At 44.8% G+C, this 18,728-nt stretch overlaps 1 protein-coding gene across 3 annotated transcripts in view; it reads right to left on the bottom strand.

Moving 5' to 3' along the window:
- The window catches only part of MYO18B (myosin XVIIIB), a 385,232-nt gene that overhangs the window by 51,424 nt on the left and 315,080 nt on the right, over positions 1-18,728 (bottom strand). For all 3 annotated transcript variants that reach the window (XR_014002918.1, XM_081174521.1, XM_081174522.1), the window contains 2 exons: positions 16,232-16,369; positions 14,184-14,369 (listed from right to left, as the gene is read on the bottom strand). Coding sequence is in view for 2 of the 3 variants with exons in the window: in XM_081174521.1 (XP_081030647.1) it covers positions 14,184-14,369; positions 16,232-16,369 (324 nt within the window). In the remaining variant the exon portion in view is untranslated. The remainder of the gene's footprint in view (positions 1-14,183; positions 14,370-16,231; positions 16,370-18,728) is intronic.

Here is an 18,728-nt window from a genome sequence, read left to right as displayed (position 1 = left end):
ATGTTTCCGTCTCATTGGTATTGCCTGACATTGTGCTTTTACTATCTCCCTCTTAACAAACTCCCAGCCATCATGAACTCCCTTTCCTTTTAGTATTACTGTCCATGGGATCTCACCCAGCACTTCCCTAAGTTTTATGAAGTTGGCTTTCTTAAAGTCAAGAAATTGAGCCCTAGTATGCTTGGCTGCTCCTTTCCGCTGTATAGTAAACTTCAGAAGAGCATGATCACTCGCGCCTAATGATCCTTCCACTTCTACCCCACTAACCAGGTCATCAACATTGGTTAGGACCAGATCTAAAATGGCTGTTCCTCTTGTTGCTTCTCCCACTTTCTGGACAATGAAGTTGTCTGCAAGGCCGGTGAGGAATCTGTTTGACCTTATGCTCTTGGCTGAGTTTGACATCCAACAAATATCTGGGTAATTGAAGTCCCCCATTACTACTATCTCCATTCCTTTTGCATGCTTGGCCATCTGTTCCAGGAAGGCATCATCTATGTCCTCCGTTTGGCTTGGGGATCTATAGTAAACTCCCACAACTCAATATGGTACTCTTGACAGTAGCTGAAATATTGACACTCATCCTGACCAACATGACCCAGATACTTCTTCAGCTCTCTGACTGGCCTTGGGACAAAGGAAAGACTGAGTCTTTTCTAAGGGCCTAGGTGGGAATAGGATTTTGGTTTTGAAACAGGGAGCTATTGTTAAGAGTTGCCTGCCATAGAGCTCCCTGCTTTGCATTCAGGAGGCATCAAGTGATGATGATTATTACTCTGTCTGTTTGAAAACCCGGGAAGTTTTAAGTGTCAAAGCAGTTATTTTGGGTATAAAAGATATTTTAATGCCATCGCTAAGATGGGAGTCACACAAGGTTATATGGTATGTGAGCGAGAGATGCTGCTTTAAAAGATAAAGGGGGTGTTCAACATAATTGCACTATTCTGAAGATGTATAATGTACCACATTTCTGGCTCCCCCCTTGATATTTTAAGCATACCTTGAGTATTTGGCTCAAAACCGCATCAGGATTATTGATGACAGAACTTGGGTATTTACAAGAAATTGAATGATGATTGAAATGGGCTTTTATACAGGAAGATTTTGGCACAATCTCACAGGAAACCGACATCACGAAAGAAGAATTGGCTACATCCTGCTCCTTTTTTCATCTGGGATTCTAACACTGAAGCCTTGCTTGGAAAGTAGGGTGGCTCATTTAAAAAACACTGAAATTCTAAGCCAACATTTGTCCTTTCTGATCCAGAGATTTCCTGTGCAGAAAAACAACCAGAGAGCAGTGGTGTAGTGTGGGAGGTGCTGACCCCCCCTGGTCCTGGGTGCCCCCATGACAGGCTCAATCATTGGAGCCTGGCTCTGGTGTGCAAGGGAATGGCCAAGGCAGCTTTCTCACACCCAGCCTCAGCAGATCCACTCCCGGGTCAAGCCTGGCCCAGGGCAGAGTGTGGGATAGTCATTGGCAGCATTGCAGCAACTCTTCTCTGCTGGGCTGCACATGCGAGGGAACTGGCTAGGCAGCTTCCTTGCTCCCAACTGCAGCTCCGTCGCTGGGTCAGGTCTAACCTGCAGGGCGAAGAGGAGGAGAGTAGGCAGCAGTTGCAGTCCTTCTCCTCTGCTGGGCTGTGGCATGCGAGTGCACTGCACACGTTGCTTTGCAAGGCAAGATGCGGAGGGCTTCCTCTGTGCTCTGCCCCCTCGGGGGACCACCCTGCCTGCCCTGGGCAGTTGCATTTTATGCTCTGCCACTGCCAGAGAGTGTTAACTTAAGAGGAAACATTGTCTCCTGGCCCCCTCCCTTGGAAACAGTGCGTGGGCTCCCACCTTAAGGAAACATGAAAGCTTTATTTTAAGAAGTCAGGATACATGTTTCAAATGTCCACAAGCAGAGTTTTGGTATACATGGCTTGTTGTTGTTGTTTAGTCGTTTAGTCGTGTCCAACTCTTCGTGACCCCATGAACCAGAGCACTCCAGGCACTCCTGTCTTCCACTGCCTCCCACAGTTTGGTCAAACTCATGTTGGTAGCTTCGAGAACACTGTCCAACCATCTCGGCCTCCGTCGTCCCCTTCTCCTTGTGCCCTCCATCTTTCCCACACCAGGGGCTTTTCCAGGGAGTCTTCTCTTCTCATGAGGTGGCCAAAGTATTGGCGCCTCAGCTTCAGGACCTGTCCTTCCAGTGAGCACTCAGGGCTGATTTCCTTCAGAATGGAGAGGTTTGATCTTCTTGCAGTCCGTGGGACTCTCAAGAGTCTCCTCCAGCACCATAATTCAAAAGCATCAATTCTTTGGCGACCAGCCTTCTTTATGGTCCAGCTCTCACTTTCATACATCACTATAGTGGTACCTCGGGTTACAGATGCTTCAGGTTACAGACACTTAGGGTTACAGACTCCGCTAACCCAGAAATAGTACCTTTGGTTAAGAACTTTGCTTCAGAATGAGAACAGGAATCACCATCACCAGAAGCATTTCTCTTGGGTATTGTTGGAAATGAAATAAATAGAAAGGAATGTAAGCTTTTTCTATATGCAGTAACAGCAGCAAGAATACTATTGGCCCAAAAATGGAGGCAAGAAGAATTACCAACGATGGAAGAATGGAGGATGAAATTAATGGACTATGCGGAACTTGACAAACTAACGGGAAGGATCCGAAACCGGTGGGACCAGAAATTTACCGAAAACTGGAGTAAATTTATGGATTATTTGAAAAGTATTTGTGATGAACAGATGACGTTTGTAGGTTTGCAAGAGGTTCTGTGAGGAATAATATTATTAGTTTCTATTAACAGTTTCTATGCAAATGCAATTCTGGTTCTAAACGCAGCATAAGGGGTTTCTACAGTATAGTGTCTTTTAAAATAGGGTTTTAGAGTTTTTAGGGGTTTTTGAATGTTTTATGTAGTTTTATGTAGTTTTTATGTAGTTTTATGTAGTTTTTATGTAGTTTTATGTAGTTTTAATGTAGTTTTATGTAGTTTTAATGTAGTTTTATGTAGTTTTGCAATTTCATTGTCCTGCATGGGACAATGACAATAAAGATATATCTAATCTATCTAATTAGAAATATTGTAAAAATGGAGAAGGAGAGACGATAAGTTAAGAGATGTAAAGGCAATATTAAGTTAGGAAATGCATAAGAAGTGATTAAGACGGAGGATTATCAGAGGTGCTGATGGAAATCCAATAAGAATGTATTTGTGATAAACTGTGTGGTATGTTTTATAATTTTGTATTTTAAAACCAATAAAAATATTTATATAAAAAAGAGGAACCGCGCGGCACCGGTACAGCGGGCCCCATTACCTAAAGTGGTACCTCAGGTTAAGAACAGTTTCAGGTTAAGAACAGACCACCAGAATGAATTAAGTTCTTAATCCGAGGTACCACTGTACTGGGAAAACCATAGCTTTAACTATACAGATTTTTGTCGGCAAGGTGATGTCTCTGCTTTTTAAGATGCTGTCTAGGTTTGTCATCGCTTTTCTCCCTAGAAGCAGGCGTCTTTTACAGGGTGACTAGGAAAGGGAGGGGGCGGCAGGTCGCCCCAGGTACCATCATGGAGGGGAGGGGGTGAAAAATTATCAAGCAACAATTACTGCCCTACTAGGGCGGTTCACAAAAAACTTTTTTTAAAAAATGCCTGCTCCAAAGGTCTTATCTTACTACACTAGGGATTATATAGCTACATATGAAATTTCATGCATATCAGTTAATATCTTGACCCTCCTCCATGAAAATAGCTGTTTTCTTGGCTGTGTTCCTATGTCGTGAAGGCTGAAATTTCAACATAGCATGTCCCTTTGCTAGACTCTTTTTGGGCACCTGCTAAAAGCATTCTTCTTTAGGCAAGCATACCTAGATGCTTAGGAAGTTGAAGTAATTTTAATCTTAATATTTTAGCTTTTGTATGTTTTAAAGTAGGATTGTTAATTTTTCTTGATTTTACTGCTGTGGTGTGTTTTTTTCTTTTGTTTTGGTAAATCACTTTGCAGGTTTTTTAAAATAAGTTTTATTAAATAAATAAACAATAAATATAAATAAAATAACATAAGCCAAACACAATTCATCCTGTAGATTTAGGTATCTGTCGCCTACTTGTTATCAGAGGCTCCGAATCCACATTCCTTTGTAAGAAATTATGAAATAACGTAAAACCATTTTTTCAGGCAAAAAAAATCAATTAAAAAAATCAGTGGGGGGGTGACAAGAAATTTTCCTCACTGGGTACCACCTGACCTTCCTACGCCTCTGGTCTTTTAATTTCGTGACTGCTGTCACCATCTGCAGTGATAATGGAGCCCAAGAAGGTAAAATCTGTCACTGCCTCCATTTCTTCCCCTTCTATTTGCCAGGAGGTGATGGGACCAGTGGCCATGATCTTCGTTTTTTTGATGTTGAGCTTCAGACCATATTTTGCACTCTCCTCTTTCACCCTCAATAAAAGGTTCTTTAATTCCTCCTCACTTTCTGCCATCAAGGTTGTGTCATCTGCATATCTGAGGTTGTTGATATTTCTCCATAATCCAGCACATGTTTGCAATTTGGTCTCTGGTTCTTCTGCCCTTCGAAATCCAGCTTGCACTTCTGGGAGTTCTCGGTCCACATACTGCTTAAGCCTGCCTTGTAGAATTTTGAGCATCACCTTGCTAGTGTGTGAAATGAGTGCAATTGTGAGGTAGTTGGAGCATTCTCTGGGCTAGATCTAAGCAAACATGTTGTCCAAACACCTGATACACACCCGAGCTCCACTTTTAAAGAGCCAATGATGTAGAAAATAGAATCGGGATTCAAAATGACCTTAACAAATTGGAGACCTGGGCCCAAATGAACAAAATCAATTTCAGCAGGGACAAATGTAAGGTTTTGCACTGAGGCAGGAAGAGCCTGATGCACAAATATGATGGGGGACACATGGCTTACTGGCAGTACATGTGAAAAGGATCTAGGGATCTTGGTGAACCATAAGCTAATTTGTCGAAAGTGTGCTGCTGCAGCAAAAAAAAGAAAGAAAGAAAGAAAGAAAGAAAGAAAGAAAGAAAGAAAGAAAGAAAGAAAGAAAGAAAAGAAAAGCTAATACTATTCTAGGCTGCACCAGAGAAGTATAGTGTCCAGATCAAAGGAAGTAATAGTACCACTGTATTCTGCCTTGATCAGACCACACCTGCAATATTGTATCCAATTCTGGGCACCACAATTTAGGAAGGATGTTGACAAGCTGAGATGTTTGCAGAGGAGGGCAACCAAGATGGTCAAGAGTCTGGAAACCAAGCCTGATGAGAAATGGTTGAAGAAGCTGGGTATGTTTAGCCTGGAAAAAATGGTACCGAGAGGAGATATGATCGCCATCTTCAAATATATCAAGGGCTATCACAAGCTAGTTTTTTCCTGCTCTGGAGGGCATGACTCGAGCAATGGCTTCAAGTTACAGGAAAGGAGATTCCAACTAAACCTCAGGGAGAACTTTCTGACAGTAAGAGCTGTTCGGCTGTGGAACGGACTCTCTTGGGTGGTTCTGGACTCTCTTTCTTGGAGGTTTTAAAGCAGAGATTAGATGCTCATCTGTAATGGATGCATTAGTTGAGATTCCTGCATTGCAGGGGGTTGCCCTAGATGACCCTTGGCATCCCTTCCAGTGTTATGATTCTGTGTGAGCAAGGAGAAAGAGCTCACAAGGAAGTGCTTCTATGGGGGGGGGGCTTTGCTGAGTCTGTTCATGCCAGTGCAGGTGATGGTGCCTCCCTGAGTTCAATCCTCTGGGTCTCCCTGCACCTCTGCAGATGGGTTCAGTGACCCTGAGGGTATTTTGGGTGGGATTCAGGGCCTTATGCAATGGGGCTTTCCCTCCTCTCCTCCCTCCACTCTCTGAGTTTGACCCCCAGAAGAGCACGTGTGTCGAGGGGAGGCTGATCCATCTGACAAGCTGATACTCTTGAACAGGCAGAACATTTACAATAGTGCCATGTTGGAATCCACCCTTTGTTTTATGAATGTGGTTTTACTGTAGATTTTATGCTGTTCACCACCAGGATTGGTCCCTCCCCCCTTAATGCTGGTGGCACATTTTTCAAAATAAATATCTCCACGATCACTTTGAGTAAATATGTATCTTGCAATATTTTCCTCCAGCCCAGATGTCTATTGGCAAAATACCCTAAAATCAAAAGGCGTTCAGGCATTTCTACAATCCCATCAGTCAGCAAAGTTAAAGACTAACCAAAATCAGGGAACAGAAGCCCAAAGCACCCAGCAATTATTACCTGAAAGGGATTAACAAAGAGTTCTGATGAACAAAGAGGCTTTGCTGGTGATTTTTTCACCCAAGGAAGGAAATAAAGAAGAACTGGATTAATTGGCTCAGCTTTGACAAATGCAGTCCAAGCTCCATCAAGGGCTCCACACCTCATAAATGCCAGCCTTTCATTTAAATGTGGGGATGAGATGTTGCAGTCCCCACAAGATGCTCTTCCACCTGTTTTCCACCTGCAGGGAGTTTGCTTGAAAAAAAAAATGGCTACTCACTCAATTTTACTTTTTAAAAATGGAAGGCAGGTGAATTTTGCAAAGGGTGTGTGTGTGTTCTTTTAAGCAATGTCCCACATAAAAACTGAGGTGGTATAATCCCCAACCAAAGACTATACCACCTAAAATCTATGTTGTTGGAATGAACCTCAAGCCTGCCTTTTCCCTAGAGCACTGGGAGCATAACAGCATGCCTGGGAATTGTCGTTTTGCCTGCCATGGAGGCATATCTGAACTGCAGCAATGCCTCTTGCAAGCTTGCATGGAGGCTCGTGTGTGTGTGTATGTGTGTACATGTACAGGAACCCGACTTTTGCATTACCAGAATGTAGCCTACAAACTCTACTGCACAGCCATAAGAGCCACATCAAGTGCTTTGCCTGCTTGTGGCTTTGGATCCACGACCCACTAGCAGCATACTATTTGTATTCATTAAATGTCCATCCTGCAGGTGCCCAGGGCAGGTGCAGCCCCCCGACAAATTTGGCCTCCAGGCTGAACAAGTTTCTCCATCCCTACAGGGGCAACAGATGGATTCTCATAAGACCACCAAAGCCACTTCTTCCTAGGTGTGAGGTCCTCCTAGTGACAAGTCCTGCCTGTCTTCCTCCCCCAGAGAGAGTTTACCATCTCCCTTCCAGAGACCAAGGACAGCTCTGGTTCAGCCCCAGTCCAACTTCCAACACCAACAGTGTTGCAATAAAGCTAATGATGCTCAGCATGCACAGAGTGCCACCCCCACCCAGCACGGAGAAGCCAGGAGACATCAGGGATTCAGAACCTCCAGCTCTTTTTGAAAATGGCACCATGAAATATTAAAATTATGCATGGCATGGGGAAAGTGGGCAAGAGAAAACTAGAACTAAGGGCATCCAATGAAGCTAAACATTGCAAGATTTGGGACAGATAAAAGAAAATCCTTCTTAGTTAAACTGTGGAACTCCCTCCCACAGGAGGGCTGATGGTCACCAACTTGGATTGGACAAATCCACGAAGGAGAATATTATGGATGGCTCCTAGCCAGGATGGCTCTGCTTTGCCTCCACAGCTGGAGACCGTGATGCTTCTGAATACCAGTTGCTTCAAACCACAAGTTGGGGGGGGGGGAGGCTGCTCTTGCACTTGGGTCCTGCTCACAGGTTTCCCACAGGCATCTGCTTGGCCATTGTGAGAACTGGATGTTGGAGTATTATTAGATAGATGACAGATAGATAGATAGATAGATAGATAGATAGATAGATAGATAGATATAGATAGATAGATAGATAGATGATAGATAGATAGATAGATAGATAGATAGATAGATAGATGATAGATAGATAGATAGATAGATAGATAGATAGATGATAGATAGATAGAAAGATAGATGATAGATAGATAGATAGATAGATAGATGATAGATAGATAGGTAGATAGATAGATAGATGATAGATAGATAGATAGATATAGATAGAAAGATAGATGATAGATAGATAGATGATAGATAGATTCACTGCCCTTCATCCAAAGAGCTCATCAGAAGGTGGGCTAATGGCCAGAGGCAGCAGCCTCTTTTTAGGTCTGCATGCAGAGGGTTCCAAGCTCCATCTGTGTGGGTGGGGTACCTCCGTCAGATGGGCCGCATATAAATAATAAAATTAGTATTATTATTAATCTCCAATGGGATCTCATTGGGCCACAGAATCTGGGTCCTAGCCAATGGCGACTTGCCATGATGCTCTGCTCTGCTTCCACAGCTGCAGCTTCCAGTGCTTCTGAATAGCCAGTTCTGCTTGAGGGTTTTCCATAATGGGCATCCGGCTGGCCCCAATGAGAGCAGGATGCTGGACTCCACAGGCTCTTATTGTGTTCTTGAATTTAGCACTGTTTCTTCCCCATCACTCATTCATGTGATATTCAGCCAGTCACACTTGTAAAATGAAAATAGAAGTGGCTCCGTTGCCTCTAATGTGCAAGAGACAGAGTCTGGAACCTGGGTTTGAGGGGTGGGGGGTGGAGAGAGGAAGAAAATGGGCTGTGATTTGGAGGGCGGCTCAGCAGCACAAAGCCCAGAGGAGATTAAAGAGGCAAACAGTGAGTAATTTTGCCTGCTTTCTTCCACATTAACAGCAACATCTTGGCACTTTTGTGCTGGGGCTGGCATGGCGCTGAAGAGCTCCGTGGGCGCCTCTGATTGGTGGCAGAGTCTTTCCCTCCATCCTCAGTGCAAACCCCTCTAATGGCCTGGGCTGATGAATGAGGATCCATGAAGTAATTGTTGCCAAGGCAAAATACCCCTTTTCTGAGAAAGACTCCTGAGTACTAATGCAGCTGCCTTTCCGATAATGACTGTGGCTTAAGACGGTTATTTCCAGGCCTCTGCTGCTACGCCTTCTGCGTCTGCTGGCTCTGTCAGCAGCTGTTCCCTGGCCCAATGAGGAAAGCATCACTTTGCCCTCTGGCTTTGTTTCTCTTGGGCTCAGACTCAATGATAAATACAGCTGGCCCAGTCAGGGGCCCCTCCACTGTCCTGGGGGATAGGAGCTGAGAGAGGAGGCAAGGACCCTTCTGTGTGGGAAGTGGCACCTTTCTGGAAAGTGCATCCAACCAATCCTGGGGGTTTCTTTTCCTCCTACTTCCCAAATGCTCAGTAGGAAATGTCTGTGGCTATTCCATTAAGCTGCAGAGAGTAGGGCTATTTGATCAGGCTCTGCCAAGAGACCAGCCACCTTGGCCTCTCCCCAGCCATCCCCTTGCATACGCAGGCATCGTATCAAGTGACCTGAACTGCTTCTATCCCAGCAGCCCTTGACCTGAGGAGCTTTGATACAACCAGTCAATTTCTCACTGTGATTTTGCATCCCTATTTACTTCTCTGATCTGTGCATAGATTCCCAAAGCAATTCTGTCCCATGAGCCCATGTCCTTCTGAGGAGCTGTGCCCCAGACGGAGCTCTAGGGGAAGGCAGAGACCACAAGGGCCAGGCAGAAGACAGAGAAGTCCAAACCAAGTGAGCTCCTGCCTCAATTGAGGCTGGCTCAATAATAAAATATTCGCATGAACAGCTAGCCAAAATGGCTTCTTTCATGGCTTGCTTATTTATCATTCCCATCTGCACTGTCAAGCTTCCCCACCTGCCCCCTTTACTACACTATAAACCAGGCGTGCCCAAACTTTTTTCAAAGAGGGTCAGATTTGATGAAGTGAACACGAGTGAGGGCCAACCAAAGTTCTTGAGCTTTTTTTTAGGATTTACAACTTCTTGAGCTTTTTTTTGGATTTAAGTTGCTGAGCTTTTTTTAGGATTTTACCCCAGAGACCGCCTTAAATTGACCCGAAGGCTAGATTAGGCCCCCAAAACAGACTTTGGACATGCCTGCTATAAACTAATTAAAGTTGTTTGAGATTAGTTCAAGTTCAAGTTTTATTACGGCCGAAGCCAGTGACACTAAACACCACAAGATCAAACAACAAGAAATCAACAACAACCTCAGAAAAGAAAGAAGGTTACACAAGGGAACTTCGCAGTGTGCCATTCGACAGAAGAGATTTACGCTTCCTAATTACTAAAGTGCAAAATTTAGCCACCTCATATGATATTGAGCTTGAGGAATCTTCCAGGAGGTATTTTCGAAGAATTTCGGGGGAGGATTCCAAATAATATTGAAGGGGTATAAATTTTGATAGAAGCGGTAAAATAAGTTGAACTCGTTCTTCACTATAAAATTCGCAAAATAGAAGAATGTGTGTGATAGATTCTACCTTATTAGACATACAAGAGCAGAGACGCGCATGCATTGGAACCCACGTGAATTTGCCATACAGCACTGCTGAGGGCATTGTCTCAAAGCGGGCTCTAGAGAAAGCCCATCTATAGGCTTCGTTAGTGATGTTAGTTAAGTAAGGGGCAGCTGCAAAATTAGGCCAAGCTTTTAAACATCTATACGTCTCCGGGAGTAGGGCGCCTTCTTGTTGTAATTTGATATCATAAAGTCTCTGAGTGATAGTTGCTTTTGCCTTGTTCGGAGTTCCAATAAAAAGATTTTCAGGGTTTAGGCCAATTTGTTTGATCTTGTTAGTTATTTGCATAAGCCAAGGAGGATAGGGAACTGCGGCCAGGAACTGCGGCAAGGTAATAGTCCCGTAGGATTGTAATGGATTTTCAGCCAGAGGGATATTGCTTGTTCCCAGACTTTTAATTCCACTCTGGGCAGCCCTGCCTCCTGCCTTAAGACTGCATTAGGTGTACACTTAGGGGTAGCAAATAATGATCTTAAGAATTTTGATTGTACTGTTTCAAGGGTCTTAAGGTTGGCAGTGGGGCTAATTTGAGAGCCATATAGGAGTTGGGCTAAATATTTTGCTTGAAAGACTGTTAGGGCCATCGGGAGGAAGCCAGCTCCTTTCCTTCTGAATAATCTAAGGATAGCATTTGCACTTCTTCCTGCTGATATAGCTGATGTGGTTAAGTGTGTTGACAATTTGGCATTATAAGAGAAAGTAATGCCTAAGTGTTGGAAGGTCTTAGTCTGTTCAATGGCGTTTCCCTTTACGCTCCAATTATCTTTCCTGAAGGAGCGGTTAAAGTGTACAATTTTAGTTTTGGCAAAGTTAATTGTTAACAGTTCAGTGTTACATTGGTCACTAAACTTTCCTAAGGCACGTTTCAGACCCACTTTGGTTTGAGAGAGAAGAACAGTGTCATCCGCATACATTAAAACTGGTACTTTTCTGCCGTTAGAGAACACAGGGGGGTGGGTTTCAATTTCACGGCAGCATGTGACCAGGGAGTTAACATAGATGTTAAATAGGAATGGGGCTAATAGGCATCCTTGTCTAACTCCTCTTTGGACTGGGATTTCTCTAGAGAGTCTGCCATCCTGTGCAAGTCTTATCTGGAGGGTATTGTTCTCATGAAGCTTAATCATCAGAAGTAATAGCCTTCTGTTAATACCCATATTGGCCAATTTGGCCCAGAGCCTACTCCTGGATACAGAATCAAATGCTGCCTTTAGGTCCACAAAGGCCGCATACAATGACTTTTTCCAATGTTTCGCATACTTATAGACAAAGTAATCTAACACTAAGCAATGATCAATGGTGGAACGTCCAGATGTAAACCCTGCTTGTTCAATTTCTAGCAAGTTATTATGATCTAACCATTCACATAATTTTAGGCATAGATGTTTTGTATAAAGTTTACAGATCACATTCAGGAGACTAATTGGTCTATAATTAGATGGATCAGAGGGGTTGCCCTTTTTAAATATAGGAACAATTATAGCTAGTCCCCAATCTTTAGGGATTTCAGTTGTCTTATCTATATATGAGAATAGATTTGCAAGTTTGAGATTAGTGTGGATTCTATTTCTGCAATTTACTGTACACTAGCACCCCTCTGTTAATATATTAAGTAATATTCATCAGGGCTGCTTGCCAGTTTTGAAGTGACAAAACCTCCACAAAACCTCTCAGGTGAAATCTCTTGCAAATCCATCAAGCAAAGGCAATGGCTGTAATTAGTATTAGCTGATCTTAAGTGCTGATAAACTGCTGTTGGGCTGATAGAAAGCCGCCATACTTTTTATTTCCCACAAAACTCAGAATTTACTAAGTAGGGTAAGATAACTTTCCCCCACAAAGAACCACAGAGTTTTATCAAGGTATCCTCAGTGAAAATTTCCCAGCTGAATCTTATGGGGTGGTTTCCTCCCACCTTTTTTGCAGGAAAAGAATGCCCAAATCTCTCAATTTCCACCTTGCTGTCACAGCTTGTAGTCAGAGGGGATCAGACCTTTTCGGGAGTCATGAAATTATTACTAAGCTCCTTCTTCCATCAAAGTCACAACCAAAGCTGGGAAACTATTAAGGCGTGCAAAGCGTGAACATTTTTGCAAGCGCCAAGGCAGAGAAGTGCAAGACTGCCTGGGGAAGGCTTTGTGATAACAACTTCTGCAATTAGGAAGGATGTCTGCTGTCAGAAGGGACTCTGTGGCACCAGCATTCAGAGCCGCAGAACTAAAAGGCCTAAAATAAATTACACAAGGGATAGGAGGGCATTTTGCATTTCAATTTTTTTTAAAAAATAAATAAATCCAGCTTTCATTTGCTCTCCAGTTAATTTTTTGTTTTAATGCCTTCTCTAAGAGCGTAAGAAGAGCCTGCTGACTAATGGCCCACCCAGTCTAGCATCCAGTTCTCACAGTGGCCAAGCATCTGTCGGCTGTGGATTTCCCTCTCCTGCACTTTCCAGGAACTGCTCTTTAGAAGCATCACAGCTCTGTCCATGGAGGCAGAGCAGCCATAGTGGCTGAAAGCCATTGTAGCCTTCTACCCCTCCAGGAAAGTGTCCAGTCCTCTTTTACAGCCGGCCATTGCTGCCTCCTCTGGGAGGGAGTTTCACATTTTAACAATGTGCTGCATGAAGAAGGACTTTCTTTTGTGTGTCCTGGATCTTCTCTACAGGCTTAGAGACCTCCTTTGACCTAAGCCTAAGTCTCGTCGTGTGCACAGGCCAGCACCCTCCTCTTGGCTCTGCCTACCATTAGTAGCCTGGCTTTCTGTCCCACCAGTCCTGTTGGCCATGACTGATCCCTGTATCCTAGCATGACCTTCGAGGTGACTCCATAGTCTTATCACCACCACTAGCGTACACAGGGTACACAGAAAAGCAGGGTCTCTAGGCATGAGGTTGGATGCAGATAACATGCTAAACCCAAGTGTGTCTCAGTGGGGGACTCTCTGAAGCGATCCAAGCAGAAGCTCTTGGGAATCTAATCTAAGCCAAGTAGCCCATCTCAAAAATTACAGAAATAATGTAATCGGCACCATAATGGGAAATGGAAGGGGAGGTGCTGGAGTATGCTGGCAGTTTTCACGTCCAATCACAGAGGAAAGCTAATTCTTTAAAACCTTTCTCCCAGTGTCTTCTTTGTCACTCCTTGCTAGCTCTCTGAAAGTTTTACAAAGAGTATTTTGGTGGCATTTTGATTCAATTTATCTCTTGTTTATCCTTAATCCAGGCTTTCCACTTGTTTATTTTCTCCCAGTTCTTTTCTATCCTTCCCAATGCGGGGTGTGTGTGTGTGTGTGTGATTTCACGTTTGTCTCGTAGACTCTATACACATCCTACACATCCTGCTTTAATTTCTCTTGTTTACCAGATGATGCATTTGTTTAGTTGTTTATTGGTCCTGTTTATAAGATTCCGTAATTTTGGCATATTATTTTTCTTTTGTTTTTAACATCTTTATTGAAAGTTCAAAAAGTACATAAATATATGTGCAATAAACATTGTGAGACGTAAACAAAAGAGAGAAAAAGAGAAAGAGAAACAGAACCCATGTAGAAAGGAAAATAAAGGGAGGAGGGGGGAACCCAAAACTGTATGCTTTACAAGGTTGTTATTGTACTTCACCAGATCTTAACCTATTACAGTATTTCTAAAAATGCATTCCAAATATCATTGAATTTGGCCGTGGCAAGTCTGCTTTTATATGCATTCATATGTTGCGAGTTTGTATAAGTAATTTGGGCATATTTCCCCCCTCTTTTTTACTGCTTTGTTCCCAGCTCTGGGATTGGAAACATTCAATGAAGAGCCAACTGAAAATAAATAAATCCATTCTCCCACCCGCCACCCCCATTCCTGGCCCTCTTACCAGTTCCACCCGCCTGCGATTGGCCTCCAGCTCCCTCTGGGCCAGCTCACTGAGGTCTGCTTTCATCTCTTCCATCCTCATCTGGTAGTAGCAGGTTTTCTCTCTTTCCCGCGCCTCCCCTTCCTTCGCCTTCTCCAGCTCCTCTCCCATCTTGATCACACTGTCCCGAAGACGGAGAACCAGCATCTGGGGAGAGAGAAGAGTTAGGGCGCAGTGGGGGGGGGGAGTCGAACAGAAACCCGTCACAGAATCGCAGAACTGGAGAGTAGAAAGTGACCCCAACAGTCATCTAGTCCAACCACCCTTCTTTCTTTTCTTTTCTGCCTTCTACAATGACAGATACAACACCAGCAGGATGCGATGCACAAGTGAAAATTGTGCTATGGACTTGTACTCCCCAAGAACCTTAAAAGGAAGGTTTCATTCCTCATGAATGCAGAGATATGCCTGTAAGTACAGGGCATCTATTGTTAGGCAGAGAGTTTACCAAGTATGGCTTGTGTATTTGGTTAGACAGCAGACTTTGTTGCTTGCAATCACACATAGTATGGATGAATGGATAGATAGATAGGTAGATAGATGCTGCCCCTCTGACTGGGTTGCCCCAGCCACTCTGGGTGGCTTCCAATAAAACCATAGTAAAACATCAAACATTAAAAACTTCCCTTCAGATGTCTTCTAAAAGTCAGATTTTTTTTTTATTTCCTTGACATCTGACGGGAGAGCCTTCTTCCTTTTAGCCTCTCAATATGCCGGGGGGGGGGGGCAGTTAGGCTGAGAGTCAGTGACTGGCCCAAGGTCACCTTATGAGCTTCATGGTCCAAGAGGGATTTGAACCCATGTCTCCCATTCCTATTCAGACGCTAAAACCATTAATGCCACAATTGCTCTTCTTATAGAAAATAGTTCCCAGGATTTTCTGGGTGGCTGGAATGAAAATTAAATAAGTTAAAGTCTGTAGCATAGTGTTTAAAAAAAGGTAAAGGACCCCTGACAGTTAAGTCCAGTCGCAGATGACTCTGGGTCGAGGTAGCCGGTGTTTGTCCGCAGACAGTTTTTCTGGGTCATGTGGCCAGCATGACTAAGCCACTTCTGGCAAAACCAGAGCAGTGCACAGAAATGGCGTTTACCTTCCCGCCAGAGCGATACCTATTTATCTACTTGCACTTGTCTGCTTTCCAACTGCAACGTTGGCAGTAGCAGGGACCAAGAAACGGGAGCTCACCCTGTCACGGGGATTCAAACCGCGACCTTCTGATTGGCAAGCCCAAGAGGCTCAGTGGTTTAGACCACCGCACCACCCACGTCCCATAGCATAGTGTTTAGGAACACGCAAAGCTGCCTGACAGGCATCCCCCCCCCAATGTACCTGTGTTCAATTTATGCGTGACCACATGGATGTGAGGCTCCAGAAACTTGGGAGTGTGTGGGGAGACCTGATGAGCCTCAGCAAAGCTCTGCTTTGCCTTCAGCTGGTGAGGAGACCCTCCCCAGAGCCCAAAAGGGACATTTTCTTTGGGCTCCGGGGTGGGTCTCCTTGTGAGCTGGAGGTGCAGCGGGGCTCTGCTGAGACTCCCAGCTAACAGCAGCTGACACACAGAAAAGCTGCACTTTCCTGCATGCCAGAAAGCCCCCTGTGCCTCATGTGAGCCAGAGGGGCAGCGGGTCTTGTTGACAGGTTTAGCTGATTAATGGGGACACTTCTTCCTCACCCATCAGTGGGGCTTTTATGGAACAGACAGACGACTCCTCATTTTATGCAATTTCCCTGACATGCACGCAGGTTCAGAACGTAGCCCCTGTGCAAATGAGGAGTTGCCAATGAACCAATGGTGCATCTAGCTCAGTGTTGTCTGCACTGACTGGCAGCAATGGCTCTCCCAGGTTTCAGGCAGGGGTCTCTCTGAGCCCTCCCTTGGGGACTGAGCCTGGGACCGAGCCGGCATGCAAGACAGTGGCTCTGCCCCTGGGCTATGGCCCTGTGATTTGTTCTCTGGGGGTCTTGATCAACATCCTCCCCAGTCTGCCAAGGGCAAGGCCATCCAAACCTCAAAGCGCTTGATCTGCACACTCTGGAACTCCATCTTGTTCTCCAGGTCACAAATCAGGGCCTCCTGGCGGCTGACGATGGACCTCTCCACCATTGATTGCTCCAAATAGACAACCCGGGCCTGGGACACCTGCAGCTGTTTCCAGACAAGAGATCATTTAACTCAATTCCTGCCATTTTATTTTATTTCCACAATTTATATCCTGTTTATATTCAGGCCAGGGGCCTCTCACAAGCAGTGCACAGTTAAAAGCTACAACAGTGAAATCAATAGGTAGAATACAAATCCACCTCTAAGGTGATAAAGCACAGCAAGGCCATAATCAACAGCAACCCATTGGGCGCAGGTGGAATTGCTCAACTTACACATTTGAAGAAGAATTCAGCCAGGTTTGATGCTAACCCTCACGCTTTGCCCATTTCTTTCCACAAGTTCTGGCACCTTGCAATCCAATTAACACAACTTCCCTCAAGCACCCAAAAGTCAATGTAGTATGACTCACTGACCATAGGAGTCAGCACTGACAAAAATAATTACTTTGTGGATCACCAGCAACTCTGCCGCAATGGAGATGGCTTTTTGGGTAGACGATTTCACAATGGGATTAGACATATTGTGTGCAACAGCTAAAGCAGAACCTCCACCTACAGAGGCACTGTACCTCTTAGTATTAAATGATGATGGTGATGCATTAAATTTCTGTACTGCCCTTCACCTAAGGATCACAGGGCAGTTTACAATATGAAAACACAAAAATACAAAGCATAGTAACAAACATGAACAATACCCCACACACACACACACAATTCAAAAGGCCATAGATTGTTCAGTTAGCCAAAGGCCTGGTTGAAGAGGAATGTATTCTCCTGGTGCCTAGAGATGTATAATGAAGGTGCCAAGCAAGCTTCCCTGGGGAGAGCATTCCACAAGCAGGGAGCCACCACAAAAAGGCCAGTTCTCGGGTTGCTGCCCTCAGACGTCTTGCTGGGGGCACAGACAAAAAAGGCATATGATGCTGAGGGCCAGCCAACAGAGGACTGTCACCTTCACTTTCTGCTGTTGGGACTCCCAGAAGTCCCTGTTTCACCTCTGTGAGAAGCTGGAGGCTGGGATAGATCACTGATCCAGTGGGGTTCTCCTTAAGTTCTTACAGAAAAGATAATCAGAGCCATGTCTCTAGCATTGCCACAAGGCAGACTCTGATCCAGATGGCTCGCAAGTTACCCACTGGGGGTAGATCCCTCAGCACTCCATTCCACAGGGCTCTGGCCTGAGCATGTGGCTCTCCCACCAGCCTTGGAGATGGAAGAAGACTCCCTGGGAGCTTCTGCTGCTCCACAGCCATGCAGCTTTGTGCTCCTGCAGAACTGACTAAGGAAGTTCTTAGGGGAAGTTATTTGTCCTGTCTTCAAGCTTTTTATGATGGAGGACCTCTGTAGCCACCCCCAACGACACAAACTCAAGATGGAAGGGGAGGGAACAGCTGCAGTCACCTGCGATTCCTGCGCAATGTTTGCCATCTTGCCAAAGGTTGCAGGCAGCTTTACGTGCAGCAATTGCATGTTGATTGCCCTTTTAAAAGACAAAGTCCAGCAACTGGAGGAACGTGTAGCTACGCTCCAAAGAATTAGAGAGCTGGAGCTCTTCTTGGAAGCAACAGAGCACACCGTCCCCACCAAGGAGGAGACAGGGGACTCCCCTGAGAAGGAGGATAGTTCACCAACACAGGAGCCAGATATATGGAGAAACGTGACTCAAAGAAGTAGGAGGCCCAGGGTTCACTCTGATTGTTTAGAAATACACAATCGCTTTGAGGTCCTCTCCCCTAGCATGGAAGATGAAGAGCAGACTCCATTTGAGGATCTCTCCCTCATTACAGTCAATCAGGTATATGAAGACGAGCAGCAAAGTCAGTCTTCAGGGAATGTGCAGGCGACCTTGGAACGGACAGCTCACGGAAGAACCCCGACCAAACCCAAGAGGAGGCGTGTAGTGGTGATAGGGGATTCCCTACTGAGGGGAACAGAAGCAGTGATCTGTGGGCCTGACAAGATGTCTCTGGAAGTGTGCTGTCTCCCCGGGGTTAAGATCCAAGATGTAAATGAACGACTGCAAGGAATCATAAAACCCACTGACAAATACCCCTTCCTCTTGGTTCATGTGGGAACCAATGACACTGCAAGCAATAGCCTCCAGAAGATCAAAAGAGACTACGAGGCTCTCGGCAGGAAATTGAAGCAACTAAATGCACAAATTGTCATCTCGTCTGTCCTCCCAGTTGAACGACGTGGCCCAGGGAGAGAGGGGAAAATAGTGGAAGTGAACAGCTGGCTTCGCACGTGGTGTAAACAGGAACGGTTTGGATTCTTAGATCACGGACTGCAGTTTCTTGAAGATGGACTTCTGGCAAGTGATGGGCTGCACCTCACAACGGTTGGGAGAAATGTTTTTGCCAAAAATCTCAGAAACCTCATCAGGAGGGCTTTAAACTGAC

The sequence above is a fragment of the Podarcis bocagei genome (assembly GCF_964188305.1).
Source record: "Podarcis bocagei genome assembly, chromosome: 16".
Lineage (NCBI taxonomy): Eukaryota > Metazoa > Chordata > Lepidosauria > Squamata > Lacertidae > Podarcis > Podarcis bocagei.
This window is presented reverse-complemented; position numbering and strand designations above follow the sequence as displayed.